The sequence below is a fragment of the Lithobates pipiens genome, unplaced genomic scaffold (genome assembly GCF_037356315.1).
Source record: "Lithobates pipiens isolate NorthernLeopardFrog02 unplaced genomic scaffold, aLitPip1_a1.2 Scaffold_75, whole genome shotgun sequence".
Taxonomy (NCBI): Eukaryota; Metazoa; Chordata; class Amphibia; order Anura; family Ranidae; genus Lithobates; species Lithobates pipiens.
In genome coordinates this window covers 278983-294613 of record NW_027507898.1, presented here as the reverse complement: position 1 = coordinate 294613, position 15631 = coordinate 278983, and the positions used below count along the sequence as shown (strand labels likewise).

The following is a 15631-nucleotide window of genomic DNA, read 5'->3' as shown; positions in this document are numbered from 1 at the left end:
AACAGGGATTGCATCCAAGCAGATGCAGCCATTATTCGGGTTAATCTGACAGCCACAGGTGTCAGAATACAATAGCCAGCAGAGAAAAACAAAAAGAAACCTATGTGTGTATGGCCAGCTTGATAAACAAAATCAATCAACTGAGCAAGATGTTACATTTCTTGGGAGTTCTGTACATAACCGTTATACAGGAGGTCTCCATATAAGGATGCCAGGTTGCCAACCTTAGATGCCTGCAGACTGAACTGGAAAGGGTATTTTTTTTTTTAATCAAAAGCAGCGTTATCCTGTAAAATGCAGAAAAAAGGCCAGTGTTTTGAGAGTTAAAATCCTATGCACATGGACAAAAGCTTTTCACAAATGGTTCTTTCAGGTAATTTTTATTAACAAGAAACTCTGAACAGTAACCATTATTAATAGAAAGCAAAGAATTTCTGGTGCTAAATGTGTCTATATAGCATAAGTAGCACAAAATAGAGTCACATTGCATAGCCTATCTTTCTTGTTGTATATCAGCTTTTCATCAGCTATACACCTCACGCTGTGAATTTGTGCTCTTCAAAACACTTTCAATTTGCTCTTGTTGCATAGCCATATAGTCCTCTGCGTTCATAGTTGGTTCATGATTTTTATGCCAGTTTGGCTGACCTTCCATCTCTTCCTGGCACATGTTTGTGTCATTTATACTGCTTCCAGCATGACACAGAGGGTAGATGTGCTTTTCTTTGTTCCAAGTCTTCCACAGGGCATTGCGGGTTTTCTCGGGGTAATGGACAGACTCTGGATGGCGACGTTGGGCATGACGTTCCAAAGTGCAGCTTCTTAGTGACCGCATGTGCAACCCACACAATATACAGACAGCTTCCTCTGTCTTCCAATCATAGTCTACCAAGTACTTCTGGCGCCAATGTTCCTGGAAATTACGCATCTGTTTTTGTTTTTTTAATACCAACTGCGCCATATCTTTTTTTCTGTGAGTATTCCAAATGTGTTGGATATCTGGCTGCTTTAAGAGGGTGTAAGATTCCTTATCTTCACATTGTGTTGAACATTGTACGGTGTAATACTCAGTCTGATTACTTACACTACTTTCATTAATTGTGCTTTGTTGTTGTTGGCCATACAGACATTTCTGTGCCTTCTGCTGTACTGGGAGTCTATTATTATGCTGCACAATGGGAATCAATTTATCCTGCATAGCTTGCAATTTTTTTGTTTCAAGTTCTTCCTTACAATCCTCCTGCCATTCCTGCAGTCCTGAAAAAAAAAAAAAATACATTTAATACCCCAATTTACTTGTAGAGGTTTTGGCATACTTAAACTGTCATTGTCAAATAACAGTGATATTGTTGAGGCGGTGGTGCTGGACGTCGTGATTGACATAGTGATCTACACGTGGGGGGAACCAATGTTTTTTTTTTAATAAAGGAATTGTCAAAAACTGTCTGTGTTTTTTTTTCTTTTTTACATTTTTGTTTTGGTGAATGAGTTGGGGTATAATGTACCCCATACTCATTTACATGGGGGGGGGATCTAGGGGCCCCCTTGTTCCAGATTCCAATAAGCCCCCTGCCCGCAGACCCCTACTACCACCGGCCAGGGTTGTGGGGAAGAGGCCCTTGTCCCCATCAACACAGGGACAAGGTACTTTGAAGGTATGTGGCCTGGTATTGACAATGGTCTGGTACTGATTTTGAGGGGCCCCATGCGGTTTTTAAAATACATTTTGGCATGGGGGTTCCCCTTAAAATCCATACCAGACCTAAGTGTCTGGTATGGGTTTGGGGGACCCCACGCCATATTTTTTTTGATTTCAGTGTGGGGTTCCCCTTAAAATCCAGACTCAAAAGGGCCTGGCAAGCATTGAGGGAGCCCCCACGTAATTTTTTTTTGCTTACAATTTTTTATTGCCGTCAATATTCTTTTTTACATTCAGCTGTCAGTGAGGAACCCCGCTGACAGCTGAGGAGTCATCTGTTGGTGAGGATGCCGTGGCCAGCTTCCCGACCTGCTCTTTAACAACCAGCTAATGTTAAAGTATAACTAAAGGCAACATTTTTTTTTGTTTTGGATAGATAATGAAGAGGTATTAGAATACCTGTCAGTTTTTATTGCAGTTTATTCCCACGTTAGGAAGATACACCCTCTCCATTTTTCCTGTTTACCATTAACATTCAAAGTGAAAGTAAAAGAAAATCCAAAATTTTGGGTTGTCCCCAGAAAAGTAAAAGAGGGGAAATCTTCCAATGGGGACACTAGGTCTGGTGAGCTGGGAGTCCCCAAGGAATTCCCTTAATTTGAAGGGATTTCCTCTCACTAGTTATGGGATAGGAAGTGAAATCTCTACAAAGGCACACAGATAGGGAAAACTAATCTGACAGGGGTATAACCCTCCCTCGCTCTATCCAAAATTAAAATAAAGGTTTTTCCTATAGCTCTACTTTAACCACTTCCCGACCGGCGCACGGCGATGTACGTCGGCAGAATGGCACAGGTAGGCAAATTGGCGTACAGGTACGTCTATTTGTATTTGTCGCCCTGCCATTGTGTGCCGAATCGCAAAAAGTGGTCTGGTCTTAAGCCAGCAAAATGGAACGGTCTGAAAGTGGTTAAAGATGCTCCAAAAATCAGCATCTGAACCGCATCTAAATTGCAGATGAAAAAGGGGTAAATTCGCTTTGGACATGTCTGACTGTGAACCTAGCCTTAAAGTGAACCTGTAAAGACAGAAATATGAAAACAACAATGACCTACTTGTTTTTAAAGGTGTAGGCATCTCTTTAACTTGGCCTTGCTACCTAGCTTGTTATTGACCCTGGACAAGCAAGCAGTCAAAAAAGTTTGAAAATTCTGTCTTGCTTGTTGCAGGTCAATGACTTGCTAGTTAGTCAAGCCAAGTTAAAGCGGAGGACCGGTTATAAAAAAAAAAAAAAAAAAAGTCAGCAGCTGCAAACACTGCAGCTGCTGACTTAATAAACACACTCACCTGTCCAGGGCGCCCGCGATGTCGGCCGCCCGAGGCTGACCCGTCCCTCGGCTCTCGGGTCCCGGCGCCGCCATCCCTTGTAAGGGGAACAGGCAGCGGAGCCTTATGGCTTCACTGCCCGTTTCCTACTGCGCATGCGCGAGTCCCGCAGCTACTGCGCATGCGCGAGTCCCGCAGCGCTTTCTGAATGGGACGCGCTGTGTTCTGGAACACACAGTTCCCAGAACACAGCGCGACTCATTACCCAGAAGACGCCGCGATGAAGAGAGAAGACAGAAGATCTCCGCGGAGGAGGAAGAGGAAGATTAGGAGAAAGTGCCTAGCAACAGGCATTTCTGGTAAGTAAAAAAAAATCATTTTTTTCATTTTTTTTTTTTTAGATTTTTTGTAATTTTTAACATTTTTTTGTTTTTCAGGGTGGCCCTCCCCTTTAAGGATGACAGCCTTGGAGCCTACACCTTTAAAAACAAATCAGCAAATGCAGCATTTTGCAGCATGCCCACATTTCTGTACTTGCAGGTTAGATATATAGATTGCATGACCTCACCCTTGCCCAGACCTCTCATCACAGTTCTTCGAAAATGAAGTATGCGTCAGTGTTTACTCTTTATCTTGATGAGATTTACATTTGTCATTCATTGTCTGTCAATGGATTTAAATGTGGTGATCTCACTAATTATACATACAGGTGAGGTGAGATCACTGGACAAAACAAAGCATTTCCTCGCAGAGATGAGCTTAATGCTGGGATGCCCGATTATGTATCTCAGACTTCAATAAATAAAGACGAAAGGAAATATTCAATAATAAGTAAGCCATAAGAATAGCTCATCTGTGACAGCATTTTGCTTTCAGGTGTGCTGAGTCGCAGACAAGCTAACGATCGACATCCAATTTCAGACTGCTCTGCTTCCAACACAAAAACATCCATTTATGTTCAGGACTATTTAAGTCATTACAGACTGATGAACATAATCCTGAGTCAAAAGTAGACCCACACAACCTCAAAAATGGCAATCAATAACCCAGCGGGGGAACTGAGGGTGCTGGAGTTTGAAATCGAAGTATATGTACTTTTCACATTCACATTTTGGGGTCATTAAAATGGGAAGAAGAAATGTTATGTTTACATAGTTTTGTGCCCATTTAAACGCAGCACTATGGTAATTAATGAGCCCATACACACAGCTGCGTCTATCTGTGAAAAATGTGCACTGAGTTTAAATGCACAGAAAAAAAGTAGGAGGCCTCTGGGTCCAAGGCCACATAGATCTGCAGATTTTAAGTGCCTAAATGCATATGCAAGTAAATGTGTAGCCATTCATTTAAATTAAAGAAGAATTGTACATGTCTAAACGCTGTATGCATCTAAACGTGTCTAAACGCAAGTACTTTAGATGCATATTTTTTGCAGGATGTGCTGCCAGCAAAAACCTACATTCATGCAGAAAATGCACACCTGTGTGAACAGACCCTTATAACAGAGAATCAGTAAGTCAACATCATCCGACATTGTGTAAATATACCGATATCTGTGTTTTAAGCACATTTTTGGAGCTGCATCCAAAAGGGGAAGTTTCGCTGTAAGGCCTCCTACCCCTCTCCTGTTTTCTGAAATGTAGCTTTTGGGGAGGAGGAGGGGGAGCAGGTGCCCAATTTTGACAGGTACTCGCTTTCACTTACAACTGCCTAGGCGATCAGAAGTTATGCAACCCCTCCCGCAGTCTGAGACGTGACAGGTCCCAGAAGACTATGGGCTCATTCACAGTACACAGCACTGCTCGTGCATGTGCAGTGGGCACCTGGCTGTGAAGACACAACCCGTCACAGCTGGGTGCCCATATTAAAGATGTTGGGGGGGAGAGGACACAGGTTGAATACAGCTGGGCGGAGCACTAAGATGGATTGTGGGACAGGTGAGTGGCTGTTGATTTAAAGTCAGCAGCTACAGCTTCTCTAACTACTTTTACACCAGGACATTTTTATGCCTGTTTTTGCTAGAAAATTACTTTGAATACCAAAATAATCATATTTTATGAAAGCAGAGGCCTTGTCAAGTCAAATGGTGGTAGTTGTAATTTTTTATGTTGCACAATATTTGCACAACTGTATATCAAATGCATATTTTCAGGAAAATTAATTAATCAGGGATTTGTCTTATAAACAGTGACGATCATAAGCAATAGCTTTAACTGTCATGAATGGCTTTCATTCATGATACTATTGGCTACAGCTAATTACATGGTACAGGGTGCTGTGATTGGCCCAGGTTCCAAGTGATGGCTGAGGGCCAGCCACAGCATCACAATAGTAAGCAAACTGTCATGAATTGAAGCCTGTCCGTTTGCATTCTCCTTTGACTGTCCTATGAGGCTGCATGACTCCTGACCCTCTGTCTGAACAGTGCTAATTGGCCCTGTGCTGCTCACATGCACCCCCCCCCCCCAAAAAAAAAACCTCTATCAATACACACCAAGATGAGCATGTGTAGAGTGCCCCCAAGGCTCTGTACTATCAGGAGATGGATTGGGGACTGTGGAAGGGGAGGATCAACCCCTTAAGTTCCACTGTAAGTATAACAAGCATGCTTTACTGCATATACAGGCTGATTTTACTGTTGTGGGTTTAGTAACACTTTAAAGCAGAGGATGCATTATGGTAAAAACCTTTAGACTTTAAAACCATATTAATCTCCTTGAATACCAGGATATTTATAAACAAACAATGGTAGATAAGTGCATATAAACCCCATAATTAAAATTTAATATGTTGCAGTTTATCAGCCCTTAAAGTGATTGTAAAGTCTCGTTTTTTTTTCTATTAAGAAAACAAACATGTTATACTTACTTGCTCTGTGCAGTGGTTTTGCACAGGGCAGCCCAGATCCTCCTCTTTTCAGATCCCTGGCTGGAGCTCCTGGCCCCTCTGTCCTGTTGAGTGCCCCCACAGCAAGCAGCTTAGATTTCCCCATAGAGGAGAGCGGGACTGTTTCTGTCTCCACTCTGCACAGTTAGCGGAGATGGACCTGTCATCTGGTTGCTCAGCGGGGATCTTACAGGGGTACTTACCTGTTCTTGCTCTGGCAAAACCTTAAAGCTCGATTCTGGACTACTACTCGTTTAGTCCATTATAATAAGTAATTATCAAACTATAGCCACTGTAATCCAGCCCAAATCGCACAGTACTTACTGTTTAAAGAAACTTTAAAAAACTTGTTTCCAGGGGTTAGGCAGCGCCATCTTAAGTATTGTTTTCTGAGTCCACAGTGGAGTGTATTTCCGCCCTTACATTGAGCACTTCCTGTACTGTTAATCAAGCCTCCTTCTCAATCACGTTTCTATGGCAACCCTGCTTCCCTGTTCATACCTGACTTGTTTTATTTCATAGTATTTACTTGTGCTGATTGTCTAATGTTTGCCTTTGTCAGTCTTATCAGCTTCAGCTGATAAGACTGCAGTAATGGCCAGGTTTACACTGCATGTGATGTCACATGATGTGTAGGAAGAAGCTCTGAATGATTCTGCAGCCTCCTGGGCTATCAGTGGTGTGTGCCATAGGAAGTCCTGATAGCAGATAGCTAAGCACATAGAGAGTGTGCTGTGAATCAGGGGAGATCTGGGCATGCTCAGTGATGTCATTCTAAAGAACAAAAAGGATTACAATACTACAATACTTACAATAGTAAGGCGATATCTACAAGCAGTGTTCATTAGGGTTTTTTATGCTGATTTACATGGGACAAAGTTGAGGGGGAGCGTTTACAACCACTTTAAATAAAAATAGTTATGGCCGACTTCAGTGATTTTTACTTTCCAATCTTCAGTTTAATTTACCTGAGAGAGAAAATTGTATAGTGTGTGCATATTAGGCTGCCATATACCCACTGTGGTTCATACCTGGGTCACGCTGCTTGATGAAACCTGTTTGGCTCTCCATCCTATTACTGGACACTTTAAAGTCACTCATTCCGCTTGCAGCATTAAGAAGAGGGAAGTTGTGTTGCCCTTTGTTCCAAGATTCCCATAAAGCATTGCGAGTTTCCTTTGAATAAAGAATGGACTCTGGGTGGCGGCGTTGTGCATGCCTTTCAAAAGTGCAGCTTCTGAGACTGCGCATGCGCAATCCACACACTAGACACACAACTTCTTCGGCCTTCCAATCGTAGTCTACCAAGTATTTCTGTCGCCACTGCTCTTGGAAATAACGAGTTTGTCTTTGTTTTTTGCTTGCCGATTTCTGTATGTTATTTACATTACTTTGAATGTTATCGTTTTGATGGGTATTTGATTCCCTCTTCTCGTCATTATCTGCTACATGATGTGTAGTGTAATCCTTAGTCTGGTTGCATAACCTACTGTCATTAATTGTGTTCTTTTTTTCCTGGACATGTGAATAGTGCTCCAGTTTCTGCAGTGCACTTTGCTGCATACTCAGAGAGAGGGATGTCATTTTCTCCTGTTCATTTGGTAAACTTGTCATTTCATGCTTCTCTGTACATTTTGCCTGCAGCTCCTGTAATGTGTGCAGCCCTGTAAAAAAAAACATACAGACTTAATAACTAAGCAGCCCTATCACCATGCAGTATAACCAACACTTTACACAGCTAAAACATTTCAGAATTGCCTTTAAAGTGTTACTAAACCCACAACAATAAAATCAGTCTGTATATGCAGTAAAGTATGCTTGTTACACTCACTGTGGAACTCAAGGGGTTAATCCTCCCCACTGTGTAAAAAGTCTGTTTGATCCTGTCTTCTCTGATCCTCTCCTTCTTCCACTGTCCCAAATCCATTTTGTTGATAGCACAGAGCCCTAGGAATAACTCAGTTTGGTGTGTATTGCTAGAGAGGTTTTTTTTTTCTGTGAGGGTGCATTTGATCAGCACAGGGCCAATGAGCAGTGTCCAGACCGGGGGTCAGAGGTCATGCAGCCTCATAAGACAGCCAGAGGAGAATTAAAACTCTTCCTACAAGCTTTAACCAATGTTTGATCAGACACTACCAATGTTAAAGGGGATAATAATCCCCTTTAACATTGGTAGCCAGCAGATGTAAGAGAGCCATATCATAATACCCCCAATATGAGTTTCCTTTAACACAGTCGGCAGCTGGCCTACAAAGTATCCCTAATGATAGACATTAGCATTGATGGTCAGTCTCCAACTAAAACTGTCAAACAATAGAGTAATATTTTACAGCTGTAAGAGCATAGGAGAGGACATTGAATAGGGGCGAGCAGGGGTTGTTATGGTTGTGTGTACTGGGCACATGAATAGCTGTGTTTGTAACAGCTATTTTGTTCACGTCACAAGTCTCCTATGCCATTTTGTCATAGGAAGACAAAGCCACAGTGATCTCCCCCCCCCCCCCCCCCCTCCTTCCTTCAGTTTATACAATACGCAAACTTAACTGATGCCAGAACCTTCTTATCAGATCAGGACAGATACAAGCCCTCTCATACATATTAGCCGAATCCACACTTCAGTTTGGAAAACCCTAGTATATTTCATAACTCATGAAATAATAATAATAGCACACCCAGAACAAGGATATATTTACCTCTCTCAGTTAATTTGTAGCATTTTGAACCCAAACACCCCTCTGCAAGGAGGTACCGGAGTGGATTAGCCCTCCACAACCAACCTATGAGATAGCCAAGACCTGTCATATCTATATCCATTTCAAAGCTAATTTAATATTGGACAATAAGTGCTCATGCACACGGACGTTTTAAAAAACTGGCTGCAAAGCTAGCTCCGACGCTTGGAAAAATCAGCATTAAAAACGCGATTTTTACCGCGTTTTGCATTGGCGTTTTTGCGCGTTTTTTAGCGTTAGCGTTAAGTAGCGTTTTTAAAGAAACACATCTCTTGGCTATAGCACTCAGAAAACAAAGAAAATATGTTGCGCGTTTAGCCGCTTTTGTGCGCGTTTTCCAGCGATTCGCGTTTTTACAGCTCTAGCTCAGCGCCAGGGAACGCACTGGTCCTGGGTTTTTTTTACAGCTTAAAAACGCCTATGCCATTTGCAGCTCAAAAACGCCTAGGTGGGCATGAAGCCATAGACTAACATGGACAGGCCTTTTTAAGCTGCAAAAAACGCTCAAAAAAGCGGCTGTAAAAACGTCCGTGTGCATGAGGCCTAATATTCAGGGTGGCCGACTGAGAGATTTGAATACTTATAGAAAACTGTATCTGGGACTTGGTCATAAATGTGGTGACATCCCAGCAACTACCCCTTAGACTGAAAGATTGGTCAGATGGTCTCTGTCAGCACCTCCCTTGATGTGAAGAAAAGTGGAATGCGTCCATATTTTGGGAGCTCTCGTGAACCATCAAGCAAAAGACGACCTGTCAAGTTTTAAGAGTTAAAGCGGTAGTAAACCCGCACATTTTTATATTTTTTTTTTTAAACCTGCAAAGCAAAAGGCATAATGAGCTAGTATGCACCGCATACTAGCTCATTATGAAATACTTACCTTAGAACGAGGCCCCGACATCTGGCCCGATCCACGCCGAGGGAGCTGACATGCTCCCTCGGCGTTTCTTCCGGGTATCGCGGCTCCGGCGCTGTGAGTGGCCGGAGCCGCGATATCATCACTCCCGCGCATGCGCGCGGGAGATTTCAGTCCGGCCGCTCGGCTGCTGCCGGATTTTGACGGCGAGAAACCCCTTGTGCGCATGCGCCGCTGCAGTCAGCGGCGCATACCGAGTGGAATATCTCCTAAACCGTACAGGTTTAGGAGATATTTTTTTTACCTACAGGTAAGCCTTATTATAGGCTTTCCTGTAGGTAAAAGTTAAAAATGTGGGTATACAACCACTTTAATGAATCACTGTGCTCTTGGACTGAAATCTGAGAATGGGTCTTACAAGTATTCTTCATTGTCCACCCCTTTATTTTCTGTGCTTGTTGTCTCTTTGTTACTTTGTAATATCTTAGTTTTTTTTGTAAATATTTTTATTTGCACCAGTTAACCCTTTTTATTATTAAACTATATTTTGAAGAGTGTTAACACTGTCTCTAAATGCGCTAAGTCAAACGAAAAGAATCCTTGTCTCTTGAAGAGCGCTACTATAGTATAACCCTCTGAACATACCTGTCTGTGGTGACAGCGTGTGTTAGAGACATTTATTCTAAAATCATAGTTATCATTGCTGTTGTTGTGAAGGGTTGATAGGCCCAAAGCTATCTGGTGGCAGTAAGGGTTAATGGCTTAGTTATCTTAAGAAACAATTAGGCCCTAAGGCCAAGGTAGCGCTAGAAAATGTATGAAAAACAATATAATATAGGTATGCAAGGTAAATGCAGCGCTGATACACTCTGTGATCAATAAAACAAGTGATATAAAAATTTGGTGAAAAAGGAAAACTAAAACAAAGTCCCAGTGTTCTGTCTATCACACAAGCTGGTCTAGGAGGAGGGCGGGACTTATGTAACAGCCCTCCTCCTAGACCAGCGAACATTTCCAACTGAGCTCCGTGACACAGCGGGAGATGCGCTGTGAGTAATTCACTGACACAGGCACTGACTGGTGAGGCGGAAATGATCGGCATGGTAAGGCGGCAGTAATGGGCACAGTATTGCTGCAATTATGGGCACAGTGAGGTGGCAATGATGGGCATGGTGAGCGGCAGTGATGGGTACAGTATAGCTGCAATGATGGGCACGGTGAGGTGGCAATGATGGGCATGGTAAGGAAGCAGTGATGGGTACAGTATAGGTGCAATGATGGGCACGGTGAGGCGGCAATGATGGGCATGGTGAGGCGGCAACGATGGGCATGGTGAGGCGGCAACGATGGGCATGGTGAGGCGGCAACGATGGGCACAGTAAGGTGGCAACGATGGGCACAGTAAGGCGGCAGTGATGGACATGGTATAGCTGCAATGATGGGCACGGTGAGGCGGCAGTTATGGGCACGGTGAGGCTGCAATGATGGGCATGGTGAGGTGGCAATGATGGGCACAGTGAGGCTGTATGGATGGGCACAGTGAGGCCACGTTTTGATGGGCACTGGTGAAACTGTAGTGATCTCTTGCATCATGTCTGCAGTCTCTGACCATCTCCTGTATCATGTCTACATTCTCTTACCATCTTTAGTACCATGTCCTCAGTCTCTAATCATTTCCTGTACTATGCCCATAGCCTCTAACCATCTCTTGTATCATGTCCGCAACCTCTGACCATCTCTTGTCTTATATCATGTTTGCAGTCTATGAGGGAGTCTGGAGAGGAGTCAAGAGCGAGAGCACTGCCAGGATGGGGGTCATGGGAGAAGTCAGTCTTGTGTGAACTGCGGAGAGGAAAACCAGAGCCACCAAGTTGGAGCCAACTGACTGATCCCTGCACAGTGCACCTGAGAGGAGGTCAGTGACAGTACCTCCAGGCCAGTCTGAGGGGAGTCACTGATGTAAGGGGGGTGTGAATACAATAATGTAAGGGGGCACTAATATAAAGGTCCCCTTATCTTAGTGTATTCTTTCTGTGAAAGATGGTCACCAGAGTCGCCCCCCCTCCACATTCCCATTTGCCCCCTTGATGATTGCTCCACTTTTACTACTTTTAACTGAAATTTGCTAATATATATATATATATATATATATATATATATATATATATATATATATATATCCCTAGCCCTATGTGCTTTCATATCTGTCTTATCTATATATAATACACTCTTCAAATGTGCTTTAAAATGCACGGTTTTCCCTTTTATGAACAAGAAAAAAAATGACATTATGCTGTTGGGCTGATATAATAATGCTATGGGGCTGGTATGAAATTATTTCCAGGGCTGTTTTTTTTCCCCAGTCTGGCCCTGGATTAAAGTCCATATAATGAACAATGAACGCCCATCCAGATAAGAGTGCTGATTTGCAGTGAGGAAAACTTTCATGAGTGCTTCTAGCTCCACACCCAGATGAAAAAAGAATCTGCTTACCAGAATGCCATGATCACTAATCAGTGATCTCCCCAAACACAGGGTATTTTAGGTCTCCCCCAGACCATTAAAGGTTGCCTGGAACTGTAGCTGATGGTTCTCAAAAACATAAGAAAAGCTCCCATAGCATTATATTGTATAAAAGTATTAATATTATTTTGTATTAGACTCTAACCACTAATGGCACCAAAATTCCAATACAAAAAAACTTCAAAATAGATCGGTAAGCAAGGTGAATGCACTCAATAAAACAAGTAATAAAAAATTTTGTGAAAAAGAAAACCAAAGCAAAATCTCAAAATGTCACGGAAGAAAAACAAGGTGAAAAAAAAAAAATAAAGCGAAGTCCCAATGGGATTTAAAGTCCATATATTGAACAATGGATGCCCATCCAGATAAAAGTGATAATTTGCAGTGAGGAAATCCTTCATATAAGTGCTTCCAGCTCCACACCCAGGTGAGAAAATAATCTGCTTACCAGAAGGCCATGATCACTAATCAGTGATCTCAACAAACATAGGGAATGATTAGGTCTCCCCAAGACCATTAAAGGTTGCCTGGAACTGTAGTTGGTGCCAATGGTTTATCTCTCCGATAATAGATGTGTGATGAAAAAGCTGTGGGTGTAGTCTCCGGGCGCCACTGTATCCACTGTAGGGCGCTGTGCCTGTTCTGTGAAAAGAGCTGAAAGACACTCCCTCTCCCTGGCAGCGTACAGTAAAAAATGGTTAAATAGTGATCTTAACCCAGTGAAAGTCACTCTCAAGCCGCGTACACACGGGCGGACTGTCTGGCCAACTTAGACCGTCGAAACACATTTCAGCGGACAGTTCGCTCGTGTGTGGGCTTCAGCGGACTTTTTCAGCGTGCAGTCTGGCGGACTAAGTATTTCGGAATTTCCGTAATATTGTTCGTCATACTTTGGTTTCAGCGGACAATCCGCTCGTGAGTAGGCTAGTTCGACGGACTAAGTATGGCGCAATGTTTAGAAAGGATTTACACGGCGAAAGGTTGCATTGCTGTGTATTGGACTTCCTATTTCTAGTCCCGTCGTACGTGCTGTACACGTCATCGCGCAAACTTTCGACGGACTGTTTGTGCATCCGTGTGTGGTCAAGTCCGTTCATTCGAAAGTAGGACGGACTGTCCGTCGGATTGTCTGACGGACTAAGTTGGCCATACAGTCCGCCCGTGTGTACGCGGCTTCAGTCTCATGGCACTTAGATTACGTTCCTGCAAGCTTGAAAATCTATGTACAGGGATCAAATTGGCATCATCTCTCCACAAATTATACTTAGATAACTACCCCTCAGCATTTGCCCACATCAGACAACTTTTAAACACTTGGAACCCATTCCACATGACCCTTTTAGACAGGATCCAGGCGATAAAATGTTGATTCTTCCTAAACTCTTTTTTTTATTTTTTATTTTATTTTTTAGAGCTCTTTCCAATTATGTGTCACGACAAACGATTGAACTTATTCAAAGAGATGTAAATAAATTTGCTTGGCACAATAAAAAACCATGATTAGGTAAGCAGAGAATATGCAGACCTAGGGCTCCAGGTGGGTTGGGCCTACCCAACCTTTGGCTTTACTACCTTTCTGCTAGACTCATACAGATGGCACAATGGCATAACTCCCCACATGGAATTCCCTGGCTCTGCTTTGAGCGGACCTCCATAGCCCCGCACTCCTTACCCGGATTGTTGTGGGCCACAACAATTCGCCCCAAGGATATCTCCCCCTTAACACAGTAGTAGGCCAATCCCTGCATCTGTGGTCCTTATACAAGAAAAAAATTCTCCCTATTCCCTCCCTACCCTAGATGGGCCTCATTTATTGGAAACCCCTCATTTATCGCAGCATTCCCTAATCTTAATACCTTCGCCATATGGATTTCGAAGGACCTGGCTCTCTTCAGAAACACGGGGTGATTCATTCTTTCTTATCCTTACAATCCTCTCACTCCTTGCCCAGGTCAGAATTCTACAAATCAGACATTTTTTCAACTCACACTTCCCCAGGGTGGATACCAACTCTACAAAACACATTTTAAGTCTTTTGCAGCCCCACATCCAGATAAAAGGGGACAATCTCACTACTATATAATTACTTGGGTGGATTGGGCCTCCCTGACAAATCTACCGCCATGGTCAGTTGGGAAGTAGAAACCAGACTGATAGCATCCCCTGGGGAGTGGATGGATAGGATAACCAATATGCATAAATGTACAAAGTCTGTGGCGGTGAAGTTACACACGAGGTGGTACTATACCCCTGTTAAGTTACATAAATTCTTCCCCACTGTTTCTGAGAACTGCTTCAGAGGTTGCCCCGAGAAGGGGACCCACCTACACATTTTTTGGAGTTGTATAGCTTTGAGAGACCTTTGGCAACAAGTTATAGACAAGGTGGCGGAGATCGTTGGGGTACAGATCACCATAACTAACCAAATTGGCTTACTATTTCGCAGATATCCCTGGGGCCTCCCCCCTAACCAAAAACTTTCCCACACATTTTGTGCAGTCCACTGGTGCATCGCCTTGTTATGGCATACCCCTGGAGTCCCCTGGGATCAGGTCCTTAGGCGAATGACTGCCATCCAACTTATGGAGAAAAACTTCCATACTATCATGGCTACCATGCATATTTATGATCTGAAATGGAACTCGTGGGTCCCCTGATCATATTTCATTTCAATAAGGCTTATGAACACCGAACCCCTTATTTAGTGGCACTAGCTACGGCTTATCCCAGAACTACATCCCGTTACCCTCTCTGTTCCACTTTTTAGTGGTTGAATTTTCGCTTGTTTTTATTATATATGGTTTATATATTCTTTAGCATATACCCTAACTGCATAAGTGTCAAGACATTGTGGAGAGACACACTAGAACTTTACCGTGCTTCAGGACCTCTCCTACCACGTGTCCTCCCCTTGTAAACATCATTAATGTAACGATTTCGATGATAACTGACTACTATATACCTATTTGGCAAACTAACATCTAGAACTGTCTTAATGGCCTTTTGTTTGTATGGACATTAGACTATGTTAAGAGACATATGCTTCCATTTATGATGTATTGTTTATGAATTACTCTTTAATAAATGTTTGTATTAAAAAAAAAAAAAAAGAAAATCTATGTACAGGCTGAGAGTTTCATTGTTGCGTAGGTGAAAGTGTGGTTTGAGGTTGACCAGCCCTTTGTCACGAGTTGGGGAGAAGGGCAGTGGTCCGGCACAACGTTTCGTCACAGGGGTGTCCAACCTGTGGCCCCCGGGTCGCATAAGCCCAAAACAGCTATGAATGCGGCCCAACACAAAATCATAAGCTTTTTAGAAAATCATGATTTTAAATATGATTTTTTTTTTTAAATGCGTTTACACTTAGCGAACACAAGCGGCGGAAGAAAAGTTTGACAGTGTCTCTTTACTGGACTTTTATACGTTTTATCTTCCCAGAGAAAAATATCCAATTATTTATTCATGTCATCAGTTTTTAGCAGCACCCATATTTGTGAGCAACTACTTTCAAGGATGAAGCACACAATGGGCAAAATTAGAACCACAATATCTGACGAGCACCTTGAGAATTGCTACTACATCCATCAAACCAGATATTAATACATTCATTCATTAAAAAAAAAAAAAAAGTGTCAAATATGGCACTAGGCTTATGTTGTCCTATTTTTC

The 15631-nt window shown here is 42.7% G+C and overlaps 1 protein-coding gene across 4 annotated transcripts in view; it reads right to left on the bottom strand.

Annotated features, from left to right (window-relative positions):
- Positions 1–364: 364 nt before the first annotated feature.
- Positions 365–15631, bottom strand: part of LOC143959436 (uncharacterized) — a 39216-nt gene continuing 23949 nt past the window's right edge. For all 4 annotated transcript variants that reach the window (XM_077468080.1, XM_077468083.1, XM_077468081.1 and 1 more), the window contains 2 exons: positions 6883–7515; positions 365–1257 (listed from right to left, as the gene is read on the bottom strand). In XM_077468080.1, the coding sequence (XP_077324206.1) occupies positions 524–1257; positions 6883–7515 (1367 nt within the window). In that variant the 3' untranslated portion in view covers positions 365–523. The remainder of the gene's footprint in view (positions 1258–6882; positions 7516–15631) is intronic.